We start from the raw sequence: 13,003 nt of genomic DNA, 5'->3' as shown, positions 1-13,003 counted from the left end.
AATAAAAGCTTGTTGCACAAGTGGCACAGAAACATTTATCTTCTAAATCATCACCAGTGTTGGAGTTATTACTGGAAAAAAAAGTATTACACATTAGTTGCTATGTTTTTTTAAAGTAATGCATTTTACTTAATAGAAAGTAACTTTTTTATACAATTAATTACATTATTCTAGTGTAACATTGCCTAAGATGCACTGTTGCATAACCACCAGTTAACTATATAATGTTAGATCTTTATTTTAATATATTAATAATATATGAATATATTTTAGATTTATTCAGCTTTGTTTCCTGTTTGTAGTTATTTATTGATTCATGTTGTCATTGTACAGCTGCAGACAACAACAAAATGAGATTATGGTGCTGCTCCCTGAGTTAGAACAGAATGAAATGCATAATAAAACACACACAACAAAAAAATCTATAAACAATGTCTAGAAACATGATGAGGTCGTGCAAAGAAAGGTGATTGGATTCACAGATATTTTTATTTTGCTTTTATTGCGTTGTTTTACTGTGATATATTTGTTGTATTTTCATGGAAGCTTTGGTGATATTATCCATGAGTTTTACGTCAGTAAAACAAATGAAGAGTTCATTTGCAAAAACAGATAACTCCAGTTTGATGAATTTTCAGAAAACTTCTTTTTTTATTGTTTACTTGAGATCATATCAACCAAATTGAAGTTGAGTGGATTTGACTCAGTTGAAAAATACATGACAAAATAGAGAAAAAATAAATTATTAATGTTATTATAACTTCCTGTTTCATGGCACAACATCCGAAATGGCCACCAGGTGGCACTATGATTGTCAATGTATATCGGCCTATGTATGTGACTGTGACCAGACTCTGATCACACATGTAAAGTTTCAGACAGATTGGTGCATGCACAGGCCAGTTGTACAGCACTTCCTGTTTCATGGCAAGAAATCCAAAATGGCTGCCAGGTGTCACATGGATATGATTAGGGCCAGACTCTGATGACACTTGTAAAATTTGAGACAGACTGTAGCATGTACAGGCTAGTTCGACAGCACTTCCTGTTTCGTGGCGAGGCATTCAAAATGGCCGCCAGGTGGCGCTATGACTCTGAGTTTATATCGACCTATGGATGTGATTGGGGCCGGACTCTGATCACACATGTAAAGTTTCAAGTAGTTTGGAGCATGTACAGGCTAGTTAGACAGCACTTCCTGTTTCGTGGCGAGGCATTCAAAATAGCCGCATTCCGTGGGTCACCATTTCCATGCCCTCAGGCTTTTATGGAGTGTTTTGATAACTTTTGATCACCCATGACTGGAGTACATCCTGGCCAAATTCGAGCTCTCTCAGTGTTAGTGGGTTTGAGTTTATAGCTTTTGAAAATGTCCAAAAATGACAAAATTGCCCAAAATATGAATCATATGTCAGAATGCCCGCATTCTGTGGGTCGCCATGGCCACGCCCTCAGACTTTTGCGGACCATTTTGATAACTTTTGATAACCTATGACTGGTGTACATCCAGACCAAATTTCAGCTCTGTTGGGGTTACACTGTTTGAGTTAATAATTTTGAAAATGTCCAAAAATGACAAAATATGAATCACATTTCAAAATGGCCGCATTCCATGGGTCGACATTTCCATGCCCTCAGACTTTTGCGGAGCATTTTGATAGCTTTTGATCACCTATGACTGGAGTACATCCAGGCCAAATTTCAGCTCTCTCAGGGTTACGCTGTTTGAGTTTATAGATTTTGAAAAGTGTCCAAAAATGACACAAAATTGTCCAAAATATGAATCATAATTCAAAATGGCCGACTTCCTGTTGGATTATGGGTAATGGTCCAAGAGGCTTATTTGTGCGTCTTGACAAGTTAGACATGTGTACCGAATTTCAGAAGTCTAGGTCAAATGCTGTCTGAGGGCTGAATTTTCTCAATTTTCTAGGGGGCGCAGTTGAGCCATTCGCCTAAAATATCAAATTTTTCACCGGTCCTGATGTGTGTGGCGATTTTCATGCATTTTCATGTGTGTTAAGGGCGTCAAAAAGGCCGATTTCCAGGACGATGAAAAAAATAATAATTAAAGCTGCAAGCGGCGATGGACAGGTCCTCGCATCCTTGTTGGTTGGCAAGTCCACACATGTCCCCCAGGTGGCGCTGCGACGGAGAGTGTATGTCAAGTTGTGAATGTGATAAGGGTTGGACTCTGATCACACGTAAAATTTAGGGCAGATGGGAACATGTTCAGGCTAGAAATAGAGTCTTTCCTGTCCTTCCACCAGGTGGTGCTGCAACCGTGAGTGTTTATTGGTGAATGGATGTGATCAGGATTGGACTCTTATCACACATGTAAAGTTTCAGGCAGATCGGAACATGTACAGGTTCGTGACACAGTATTTGCTGTTTCATGGCGAATTCATGGCGAATTGTAATTTTCCAGGGGTCGCCATTTCTAGGCCATCAGACTTTTGCGGAGCATTTTGATAACTTTTCATCACCCATGCCTGCTGTACATCCTAGCCAATTTTCAGCTCTCTCGGTGTTCCCCTGTTTGAGTTTATAGCTTTTGAAAATGTCTAAAAATGACCGAAAATCGTCAAAAATATGACGACTGTTTGTTTTTCGGCATGGGTGTCAATTACATTTTTGTGTGTCTTGAGCAGTTACGTATGCCTACCAAATTTCATGCCTGTAGGTGAGATGTGCTGGCCGCAGTACGTGTTTGAAATTTTGCAGTTGGCGATGTGGAGCCATTTGCCACCATCAGGTGAAATGCCCCAAAAACCTGAAATGCTTCGTGTGGAAATTTTATCGAGCGTTTGAGCATTTTTAACCTGTCAAAAAGTACTTTATTTGTTACCGCAATGATGCATTGCCACGACAACAGAGTTTTATTAATCATCCAAATCTTCACACTGTGGCATCATCAAGGCGTGAATACTCAGCTGTCCAATTTTCAGAATGACAGGACAAAGTATAGTGCAATGGGACGCGCAAATGTAGTGACCAAAACCTTTTACTGCCAATAGGTGGCGGTATAAGTATTTTTAAATTCATGAGTGTGGATGTGTTCAGACTTGGACTGGTGTCCATCATGTGAAATTTGGTCTAGATTGCACAATTTGCAGCTGAGATATAAAGAATTCAATTTTTGTGGCGCCACTGACACGCCTTTTGACCCCGACCATTTTCAGTGGGGATCATCATCAATGTGTTTAGGGTCAATGTGTTATCACCAAATCTGAGGTGAATCTGATCATCCTGCATGAGAATAGTACATCAAAGTGTAAAAAAAAATGTCTATTTCCTGATACCACATGGTGGAGCTATGACTGTGAATGTATGTAACCACATGTATGTCATCAGGGCGGGACTCTGATCATACATGTAAAATTTCAGGCAGATTGGAGCATGTTCAGAAGAGTTACACACCACTTCCTGTTTCATTGCGAAGGACCAAGAATTTGCAGAGCCGCCATGGCCACGCCGTCTTTTGTGGAGCGCTTTGATAGCTTTTCATCAGGAATGTCTGTTGCATATACTGGCCAAATTTGAGGTCTCTCGGACTTACCCCCGATGAGTTATTAATCTCAAAGAATTTACAGCAAATTCAAGATGACTGACTTCCTGTTGCGTTTACAGTGTGGTCATGATTGACTTTTTTGTGTTTCCTGGGCCCTCCAAATATTGTAGCTGTAGATCAAATGTTGTGGAAGTTAGCCTAATGACCACATTTTTCAACTTTGCAGGAGGCGCCATGGAGCCTTTTTTGCCACACACATGCGCAACTCCCATAAAATATCAAATTTTTCACCAGTCCTAATGTGCGTGCCAACTTTCATGCATTTTGGGGTATGATAAGGCCGCCAAAAATACAATTTTGCAGGCCGACAAAGAAAGTATAATGAAGAAGAATAATTCCTAGCATTTCAATAGGGTCCTAGGCACCGCAGTGGCTTGGACAGTCGGTGCCCTTGCACCGCCTGTCCTCGGCACCGTTGGTGCTCGGACCCTAATAATTCTTAGGATTTCAAGAATAATGTAGTGAGGGGGAGTGTCCTCGCACCACGACTTCCGTCCCTGATCGTTCTTCGGGTTACAATAGGTTCCTCGGACCACTTTGTGGTGCTCGGACCCTAATAAACCCTAAGGTTACAATCGGGTCCTAGGTACCATGGTGCCTTGGACAGTCGGTGCCCTTGCACCACCTGTCCTCGGCACTGTCGGTGCTCAGACCATAAATACATCCAACTACAGCTTTCGCCAGCTTTGAGCCACAAAAATGAAAGAAAAATGAGAAATTTTCTGGCACTGACTGATTTCTTTTGGTCACTTTAAGAGAATATAACTCAAAGGATTTAATCAAAGATGAATTCACTAAGCAGAGCAGGAATTCCAAGACAGTATAACATTATAAATAATTTAATAACAGAGGATTCTTTTTCCTTTTTAAAGCTAGCTTGACTGTAACAAATAGTTGAAACAAGTCAATATTTTATGAAAAAACAGGCTGAAATATTCTTTCTGCACTGACAGATACAACTTTTGCTTTTATTATTACATTAAGACTTTTAAAGGGAGGACATTCAAGGAGCAAAGCAGGAAATGGAAGAATATATGTATACAAATATGTATGCCATTAATTGTTTTTACTTTAAAATGAGTCAATTTGACTCACAATATAACAGTAGGGTTAATGAAAACAGAAGAAAACTGCTCGACATGTTGTTTTTGTTCTTTTCCTGTTTATAAAGCTTATAATTCTAATCAGTTTCTTGATATTTATTTCTGTTTCATAGTATTTATGCCATTTGATGTTGTCAGAGGGGCTATGAAAACTGATCCAAGTGCAGCTGGTGGAAGCTTTCAGAGCACTTTGTCTTGTTTTAAGAGGATGATATGTGATCCCAGAGGAAAATCTAACGGCTCAAAGTTTGCTCTTCGATAGCTTGGAAGACAAAATTTTCATTTTCATTTTAGCTTCAATTTTGTCTGATATTTTTCTCATATTTTTCTCCTAAAATTCACCAGGAGATATAGATGAGAAATGAGAACAATTAGCAACAAGAGTCAAACTTGAGATTTAAAGGCGATAATTCAAGTACAGGCTCATTTTCATCTCAGTTGAGCTACATGTGAGCTGTATATGTATATATGATAAATAAAATGAAGTCAGCTTTGTTTATTATAGCACATTCAAAAAACAACCAAAGTGCTTGACATTTTAAAATAGAAAACAAAACATAACCTGTGAGGAAATATACAGAGTAAGACTAGCAATGTCATATATCAAGGTGCCAGCACTCTTGAAAGTATCCAGAGACTGAGCAGCTCTAATTTGAACAGGTAAGCTATTCCACACACTGGGTCCAGATACAGAAAAGTGTATGTGTTTCTGATCGTCTGATTAGCTGACCTATGAAAATGGAGCATGAATATGTAAAAGATCAGATACATAAGAAGGTGCCAACCCATTTAACACTTTAAAAACAAGCAATAAAATCTTAAAAACAATTCTGAAGTAGACAGGAAGCCAGCTGAGTGACGAAAAAACTGGAGTGATGTGCTCCCGTTTGTTTGTCCCTGTTAGAAGCCGGGCAGCAGCATTTTGTACCAGCTGGAGCCTACAAAGAGACGCCTGATCCAGACTGATGTACAGAGTTGCAGTAGTTTAGCCTAGATGTGATGGAGGCATTCAGGACTCTCTCAAAATCATTGTGGGACAGATCGAGCTTTACTTTGGCCAACAGCTTCAACTGAAAGAATCTATTTTGACAACAGAACTGATTTAAAAGTACTGTCAAAAATCTACACATACACATATATAAGCATCAATGCATATTTATTTATATGAAGCAGGTCTGAATAAATATTAGGAAGACCTCTCTAATTCAGTGTAATGATTGTATTATATTGATATAAAATAAAGCTCATATCCAGCTCACATTGCGAAAAAAATTAATCTATTAGCCGAATTATCTCCTTTAAATATCAAATTTGACTCATGTTGCTAATTGTCTTTCTTTTTCACTGATATCTCTTGGTAAATTTTAGGAGAAAAATATAAGAATCACATGAGAGAAAATCCGCAGTAAAGCAGCTATAGAGGAGTAAACTTTGAGCAGGAGGATTTTCCTCTTGTTGACCTCAAAACCTGCTGAGACGGTGTTTGTTGAACGATCTAAAGCAAACAGAAACCTGCTCGACACGTCGTTTTGTTGTTTTCCTGTTTATTTGTGTGTTTGTTTACTGCTGCATGTGGGAGTTCTCCGTCAGTGTGTGGCCCAGGTCGGGGTTCGGGTCCCAGTTCGCCAGCAGGTCGCTGAAGTCCGGCTGAGTGCCGTCCAGAGTGTGTGTGCTGTGGCTGTAGTGAGTGTGTGTGTCGTCAGGTGTGTTACTGGAGCTGACCAGGGAACAGCAGGGCATCGGTTCGGTCCAGAAACTGAGCGGGAGATGCCGCTTGATCATCGGCTGGCCTCGGCTCTGACTCGGGCCCCTGTGGTCGAACAGTTCGGCCAGGGGCCCCAAGCTGTTACTGCCACCTTTAGCATCCTCAGCGTGTGTCTCCTGCTCCTCTGGACTTCCTGCGATCCTCAACAGGTCGTCATAGTAACGCAGACGCCCGCTGGTCGTTGTGGAGACGGAGTCGCTGTAGATGTCGCAGGCTTCCTGGTCACCGCAGCGACCGAAATACCGCTGGACGTCCCGGCTGATGAGGTCTGCGAACCTCAGCAGCTGCTTGGTGACGTCCAGAGCGTAGTGAGCTAAACACTCCTCCTCATCATCCTCCTCCTCCTCCTCCTCCTCCTCCTCCTCTTCCTCATCCTCTCGCTCCTCTGGTTCTTCCTGCAGCTTCTCTTCTTCATCCTCCTTGCATGGAGAGTGCTGGTAGATCATGGGGAAGTAGGCCAGAGCCGAGGCCTGGATGGGCAGGTTCCTGATGACTCCTGTGGCCATGTTGGACCGAAAACCCTGCAAGATGAGGAGAAAGTTAGAATCACACGGGACAGCACTTTGACAAATGTGGAAAATTGAGTGCAATAGTACCTTGACTAGCTGCCAGGTTGAGCTCTGGACTGGGATGGATCCTGGGCTGGTTTTATACCTCAGCACTCTCGGGTCGGATGAGGCAGCTTCCAGAACAAATATTTACACGCCGGATTGGTCAAACAGACTCCGTTTACTTTATCACTGGGCAACCGGGGAGGGGGTCTGGGGCTAATGGAGGCTCTGCTAGGGGACGATGGAGAGCTGTCACACACAAACACATCGCTGCTTTTTTCCGTCCCTGTTATCAGGCTAGTTAAAGAATAAAAGAGCATGAAATCGAATCACACGCCGTTTTGACTTCTAAAGGGGGAACACTATGAACTCTGATCAGCACATCCCAGTCAGACTCCTCCAAACATGACGCACTGTCAGAAAACAAAACATCCCAGAGGAAAGATCTCACTGCTCAAAGTTTGCTTCTCTATAAAGAAAAGGGTGATTCTTCCCAGAGGAAAATTTTACTGCTCAAAGCTTGCTCTTCTACAGCTCAGGAGACAAATTTGAGATTCTCATGTCAGCCTCATTTTAGTTTCTATTTTGTCTAAAGGTTTCTCATATGTTTCTCCTAAAATTCACTAGGAGAAATAGGTGAGACAGGATAATTAGAGGGAGTCATACTTGAGACTTGTGGGAGATACCTTGCTAATCTCAATACAGTGTTTTTAATGGCTCCTTTATTTCTCCTCTGGAAAAGAAAATGAACAATAGTGGAGCTCCTACAGAGCAACACTCACTCACTCACACCTCCACATGAGGACGACAGACTTGGAATCAAACCACAACCTTCTGGATGTGAGACAGCCACTCTACCCACTGAGCTATGCCACCCTATGCGTATATTAATCTGCACACACACATCTTACAAATGCTGCAACAAATAAGAAGTTGCCAGGATACAGTCTAAACATCTTGAGGCACTTATAATAATATATGGTGACTTCAATCATGTCACCCTCTCCTCCCACTTGACTGGATTTATCATTCTAAACAACACGGATCATTCACTCATAATATCGTGATGGGCCTCTCTCTGGACTGCAGGACGGAGAGATAGAAGATCTTTGTACCCACAGCGATCAGGCTTTATAATTCTATAGCAAATAGTAGATGAGCTGACAGACAAATGAATTTCCCTTTTGGGATGAATAAAGTAATCTGAATCTTTATTAAATAATTTAAAAAAAAATATCATGTGGATTACAATAATGTCAACATGCTAGATGATTAAAAACAACCAAAACGTTGAGCTGAGTCTGAGAATTCAGTGAGCGCTTGTGGAGATCTCTTCATTTATTCTGTCTGAGCTTAGTATGAGATGCATGAACTGAAGCTGGGATGAGAATAGATGGAGTTCTTAGAGAGAGCTCTCTGATTTCTCTGCCTGAGATCACAAAGAGACACAAAAGTTGAGAAACTCTGAGAATTATATGAGAGCTTGTTGAGATCTCTTCTGAAACTTTAAAGGAGACTAAACTGAGATTTAGTGCATCTTATTGCTCAGAAGAAAAAAATGAGACACAGGAGAAATAAGCCTTAGTCTCAGTTTGGTGTCACACAGATCTCAAAGTTGTCTAGGAGAAGTAAATGAAACATTTTTGAGATCTCTTTTTGAATTTTCTTTTCCTCTGGGTTATCTTCTTTTGTCTGATGTCATATTGTTCTCCTAAAAGCACCAGAAGATGTAGGTGAGAAAGGAGAACAGTTAGCCACAGAAGTCAAACTTAAGATTTAATGGAGGTAATTAAACTGATGGATCCATATTCTTTCTCAGTTGAGCTACACCTGAAGTCTTTCTAATATTTTGTTGAACCTATTTTATACAAATGAATACACACGTGGACAAAATTGTTGGTACCCCTCAGTTAAAGAAGGAAAAACCCACAATTCTCACTGAAATCACTTGAAACTCACAAAAGTAACAATAAATAAAAATTTATTGAAAATTAAATAATCAAAATCAGCCATCACTTTTGAATTGTTGATTAACATAATTATTTAAAAAAACAAACTAATGAAATAGGGCTGGACAAAAATGATGGTACCCATAACTTAATATTTTGTTGCACAACCTTTTGAGGCAATCACTGCAATTAAACGATTTCTGTATTTGTCAATGAGCGTTCTGCAGCTGTCAACAGGTATTTTGGCCCACTCCTCATGAGCAAACAGCTCCAGTTGTCTCAGGTTTGATGGGTGTCTTCTCCAAATGGCATGTTTCAGCTCCTTCCACATATGTTCAATGGGATTCAGATCTGGGCTCATAGAAGGCCACTTTAGAATAGTCCAACGCTTTTCTCTCAGCCATTCTTGGGTGTTTTTGGCTGTGTGTTTTGGATCGTTGTCCTGTTGGAAGACCCATGACCTGCGACTGAGACCAAGCTTTCTGACACTAGGCAGCACATTTCTCTCCAGAATGCCTTGATAGTCTTCAGATTTCATCGTACCTTGCACACTTTCAAGACACCCTGTGCCAGATGCAGCAAAGCAGCCCCAAAACATTACTGAGCCTCCTCCATGTTTCACCGTAGGGACAGTGTTCTTTTCTTCGTATGCTTGGTTTTTGAGTCTATGAACATAGAGTTGATGTGCCTTACCAAAAAGCTCCAGTTTGGTCTCATCTGTCCAAAGGACATTCTCCCAGAAGCTTTGTGGCTTGTCAACATGCATTTTTGCAAATTCCAGTCTCGCTTTTTTATGAGTTTTTTTCAGCAGTGGTGTCCTCCTTGGTCGTCTCCCATGAAGTCCACTTTGGCTCAAACGACGACGAATGGTGCGATCTGACACTGATGTACCTTGGCATTGGAGTTCACCTTTAATTTCTTTGGAGGTTGCTCTGGGCTCTTTGGATACAATTCCAACGATCCGTCTCTTCAATTTGTCATCAATTTTCCTCTTGCGGCCACGTCCAGGGAGGTTGGCTACTGTCCCGTGGGTCTTGAACTTCTGAATAATATGAGCCACTGTTGTCACAGGAACTTCAAGCTGTTTAGAGATGGTCTTATAGCCTTTACCTTTAACATGTTTGTCTATAATTTTTTTTCGGATGTCCTGGGACAATTCTCTCCTTCGCTTTCTGTTGTCCATGTTCAGTGTGGTACACACCTTTTCACCAAACAGCAGGGTGACTACTTGTCTCCCTTTAAATAGGCAGACTGACTGATTATGAGTTTGGAAACACCTGTGATGTCAATTAAATGACACACCTGAGTTAATCATGTCACTCTGGTCAAATAGTTTTCAATCTTTTATAGAGGTACCATCATTTTTGTCCAGGCCTGTTTCATTAGTTTGTTTTTTTAAATAATTATGTTAATCAACAATTCAAAAGTAATGGCTGTTTTTGATTATTTAATTTTCAATAAATTTTTATCTATTGTTACTTTTGTGAGTTTCAAGTGATTTCAGTGAGAATTGTGGGTTTTCCTTCTTTAACTGAGGGGTACCAACAATTTTGTCCACGTGTGTATATACACACACTACCGTTCAAAAGTTTGGGGTCACCCAGATAATTTCATGTTTTACATGAAAACTCTCACTTTTACTCATGTGCTAACATAACTGCACGAGGGTTTTCTATCATCAGTTAGCCTTTCAACACCATTAGCTAACACAATGTAGCATTAGAACCAGGCGTAAACTAAGCATGACATCACCCGTTGGTTTCAACACGGAGAAAATGAAGCCAGGATTTTGCTACTTCCTGGTCGCCATTTTGGATTTTTTGGAGCCAGTGACGTAAAAAGCGTCATCAAACAGGCTGGACCGGAGAGCAACTCAGGGCAGGACCAGTCAATGGGACTGTCAATCAAGTATAGCCACGCCCCCTGACTCCGCCAACTTTAACGATTTATTTAAAATTCAGTATTATTTATTTTAAGATCGGCCACCTGATCTCTCATTTTGACCATGAAAACTAACAGGAAAAAAATCCTGAGCTGTAGAAAATCAGTCTATCAAATTTTATTTTTTCTGGTGATAAATGGGGTCTATGGAGCAAAAGCTTTTTAGAGCCAACCCTATCGGATGGCGTGTGATATTGCAAGTTTTTGACACTTCCGGGTGGGCTTCAAATTTGGAGCCAGATGCTACGTCCATCTTTATATACAGTCTATGATTAGAACACAGAAAATGTTCCTCTGTACCCCATGTAGATATTCCATTAAAAAGCAGCCATTTCCAACTAGAATAGTCATTTGTCACATTAACAATGTCTGGACTGTATTTCTGATTAATTTTATGTTATTTTCATTGAAAAAACTATTTTTAAAAAAAATAAGGACATTTCTAAGTGATTCTAAACTTTTGAATGGTGGTCAATCTATGTGTGTCTACAGCGCCCTCCATAATTATTGGCACCCCTGGTTAAGATGTGTCAAAAGCCTTAAAATAAATTCAGTTTTTATTGCAGAAGCATACTCTCAAATTGAAAATTGTTGAAAAATGTATTACAGGAGAAGATTAGGTGCTGTTTTGTTGCCAAAAGGAGGTTTTACAAAGTATTTACATCAGGGGTGCTAATAATTGTGGCACACATGATTTGATGGCAAAGAATTATTTCTTAATGTGTGATTTTTTCCCCCCACTGAATAAATGCACTTGAATAAAAGGTTGGATTTCCCTCTTTTTTCATTGTGGTCCTATGTTATTTAGGGGAAAAAATGAATTTATTAGAAGCTAAAGAACACATTTTAACCAGGGGTACCAACAATTATGGAGGGTGCAGTATTTGCATGTGAATGTAGAGTTCACATGTAGCTCAATTGAGAAAAAAATGAGTCTTTACTTGGATTATCTCCTTTAAATGTCAAATTCATGTCCTGTTGCTAATTGTTCTCCTCCTTTCTCAACTGTACGTCCTGGTGAATTTTAGGAGAAAAATATGAGAAATATATCCGATCAAAGTCCAAACTAAAACAAGGCTGAAAGATACGTAGCAAGAAAAGCCTTTTTCAGCCAAATACTCCACCGAGTCTGCTCAATTGTTGCATAATTTTCGACAGATAAGTCTACAGTGGTCGATTTGTAGTAGGATCACAATCATGTGATCATCAGCAGGCAGCTGATGTACTGTTTACTTGTTGTCATGGCTACAGTGACAGCAAGCTGCTATCTCACAATGATACAGAAATCTTTAACAAATCCGTGGATCCAGATTATAAGCTGCATCACTGCCAAAATCTAATCGTCACATAACTCTGCTGTGTTCCTTGGCGGAAAAATAAAACCAGAGAATGAGAAGGTGTGTCTAAACTTTTGACTGGTAGTGTGTATAGATATATAAATGTGTGTTTATATATATGCATATACAACTCACATGTAGCTCTATTGAGAAAAAATGCAGCCATCAGACGAATTATCTCCTTTATATCTCAAGTTTGACTCCTGTTGTTGACTGATTTTCTCTTTCCTCACCTATATCTTCTGGTGAATTTTAGGTGAAAAATATGAGAAACATTTCATGCAAAATCCAAACTGACACACACACACACACACACACACACACACACACACACACATATATATATATATATATACATATACATACATATATATGGCATGCCGTTTAGGAAATTATATATATAATGAAAGTCGATATATATATAATGAAACTTGATATATATATAATGAAACTTGATATATATATAATGAAAGTCGATATATATATAATGAAACTTGATATATATATAATGAAAGTTGATATATATATAATGAAAGTCGATATATATATAATGAAACTTGATATATATATAATGAAAGTTGATATATATATATATATATATATCAACTTTCATTATATATATATCAACTTTCATTATATATATATCGACTTTCATTATATATATATCAACTTTCATTATATATATATCTCGACTTTCATTATATATATATATATCGACTTTCATTATATATATATCGACTTTCACTATATATATATCAACTTTCATTATATATATATCAAGTTTCA

At 39.3% G+C, this 13,003-nt stretch overlaps 1 protein-coding gene across 1 annotated transcript; it reads right to left on the bottom strand.

The window, feature by feature from the left end:
- Positions 1-5,155: 5,155 nt before the first annotated feature.
- On the bottom strand, positions 5,156-7,165 carry percc1 (proline and glutamate rich with coiled coil 1). The gene is made up of 2 exons (XM_022212501.2): positions 7,036-7,165; positions 5,156-6,960 (listed from the first exon to the last, which is right to left on the bottom strand). The coding sequence occupies exon 2, from the start codon at positions 6,943-6,945 to the stop codon at positions 6,235-6,237; it is 711 nt and encodes a 236-aa protein (XP_022068193.2). The 5' UTR covers positions 6,946-6,960; positions 7,036-7,165; the 3' UTR covers positions 5,156-6,234.
- Between the last annotated feature and the right edge of the window lie 5,838 nt (positions 7,166-13,003).

The sequence above is a fragment of the Acanthochromis polyacanthus genome, chromosome 3 (assembly GCF_021347895.1).
Source record: "Acanthochromis polyacanthus isolate Apoly-LR-REF ecotype Palm Island chromosome 3, KAUST_Apoly_ChrSc, whole genome shotgun sequence".
Taxonomy (NCBI): Eukaryota; Metazoa; Chordata; class Actinopteri; family Pomacentridae; genus Acanthochromis; species Acanthochromis polyacanthus.
This window is presented reverse-complemented; position numbering and strand designations above follow the sequence as displayed.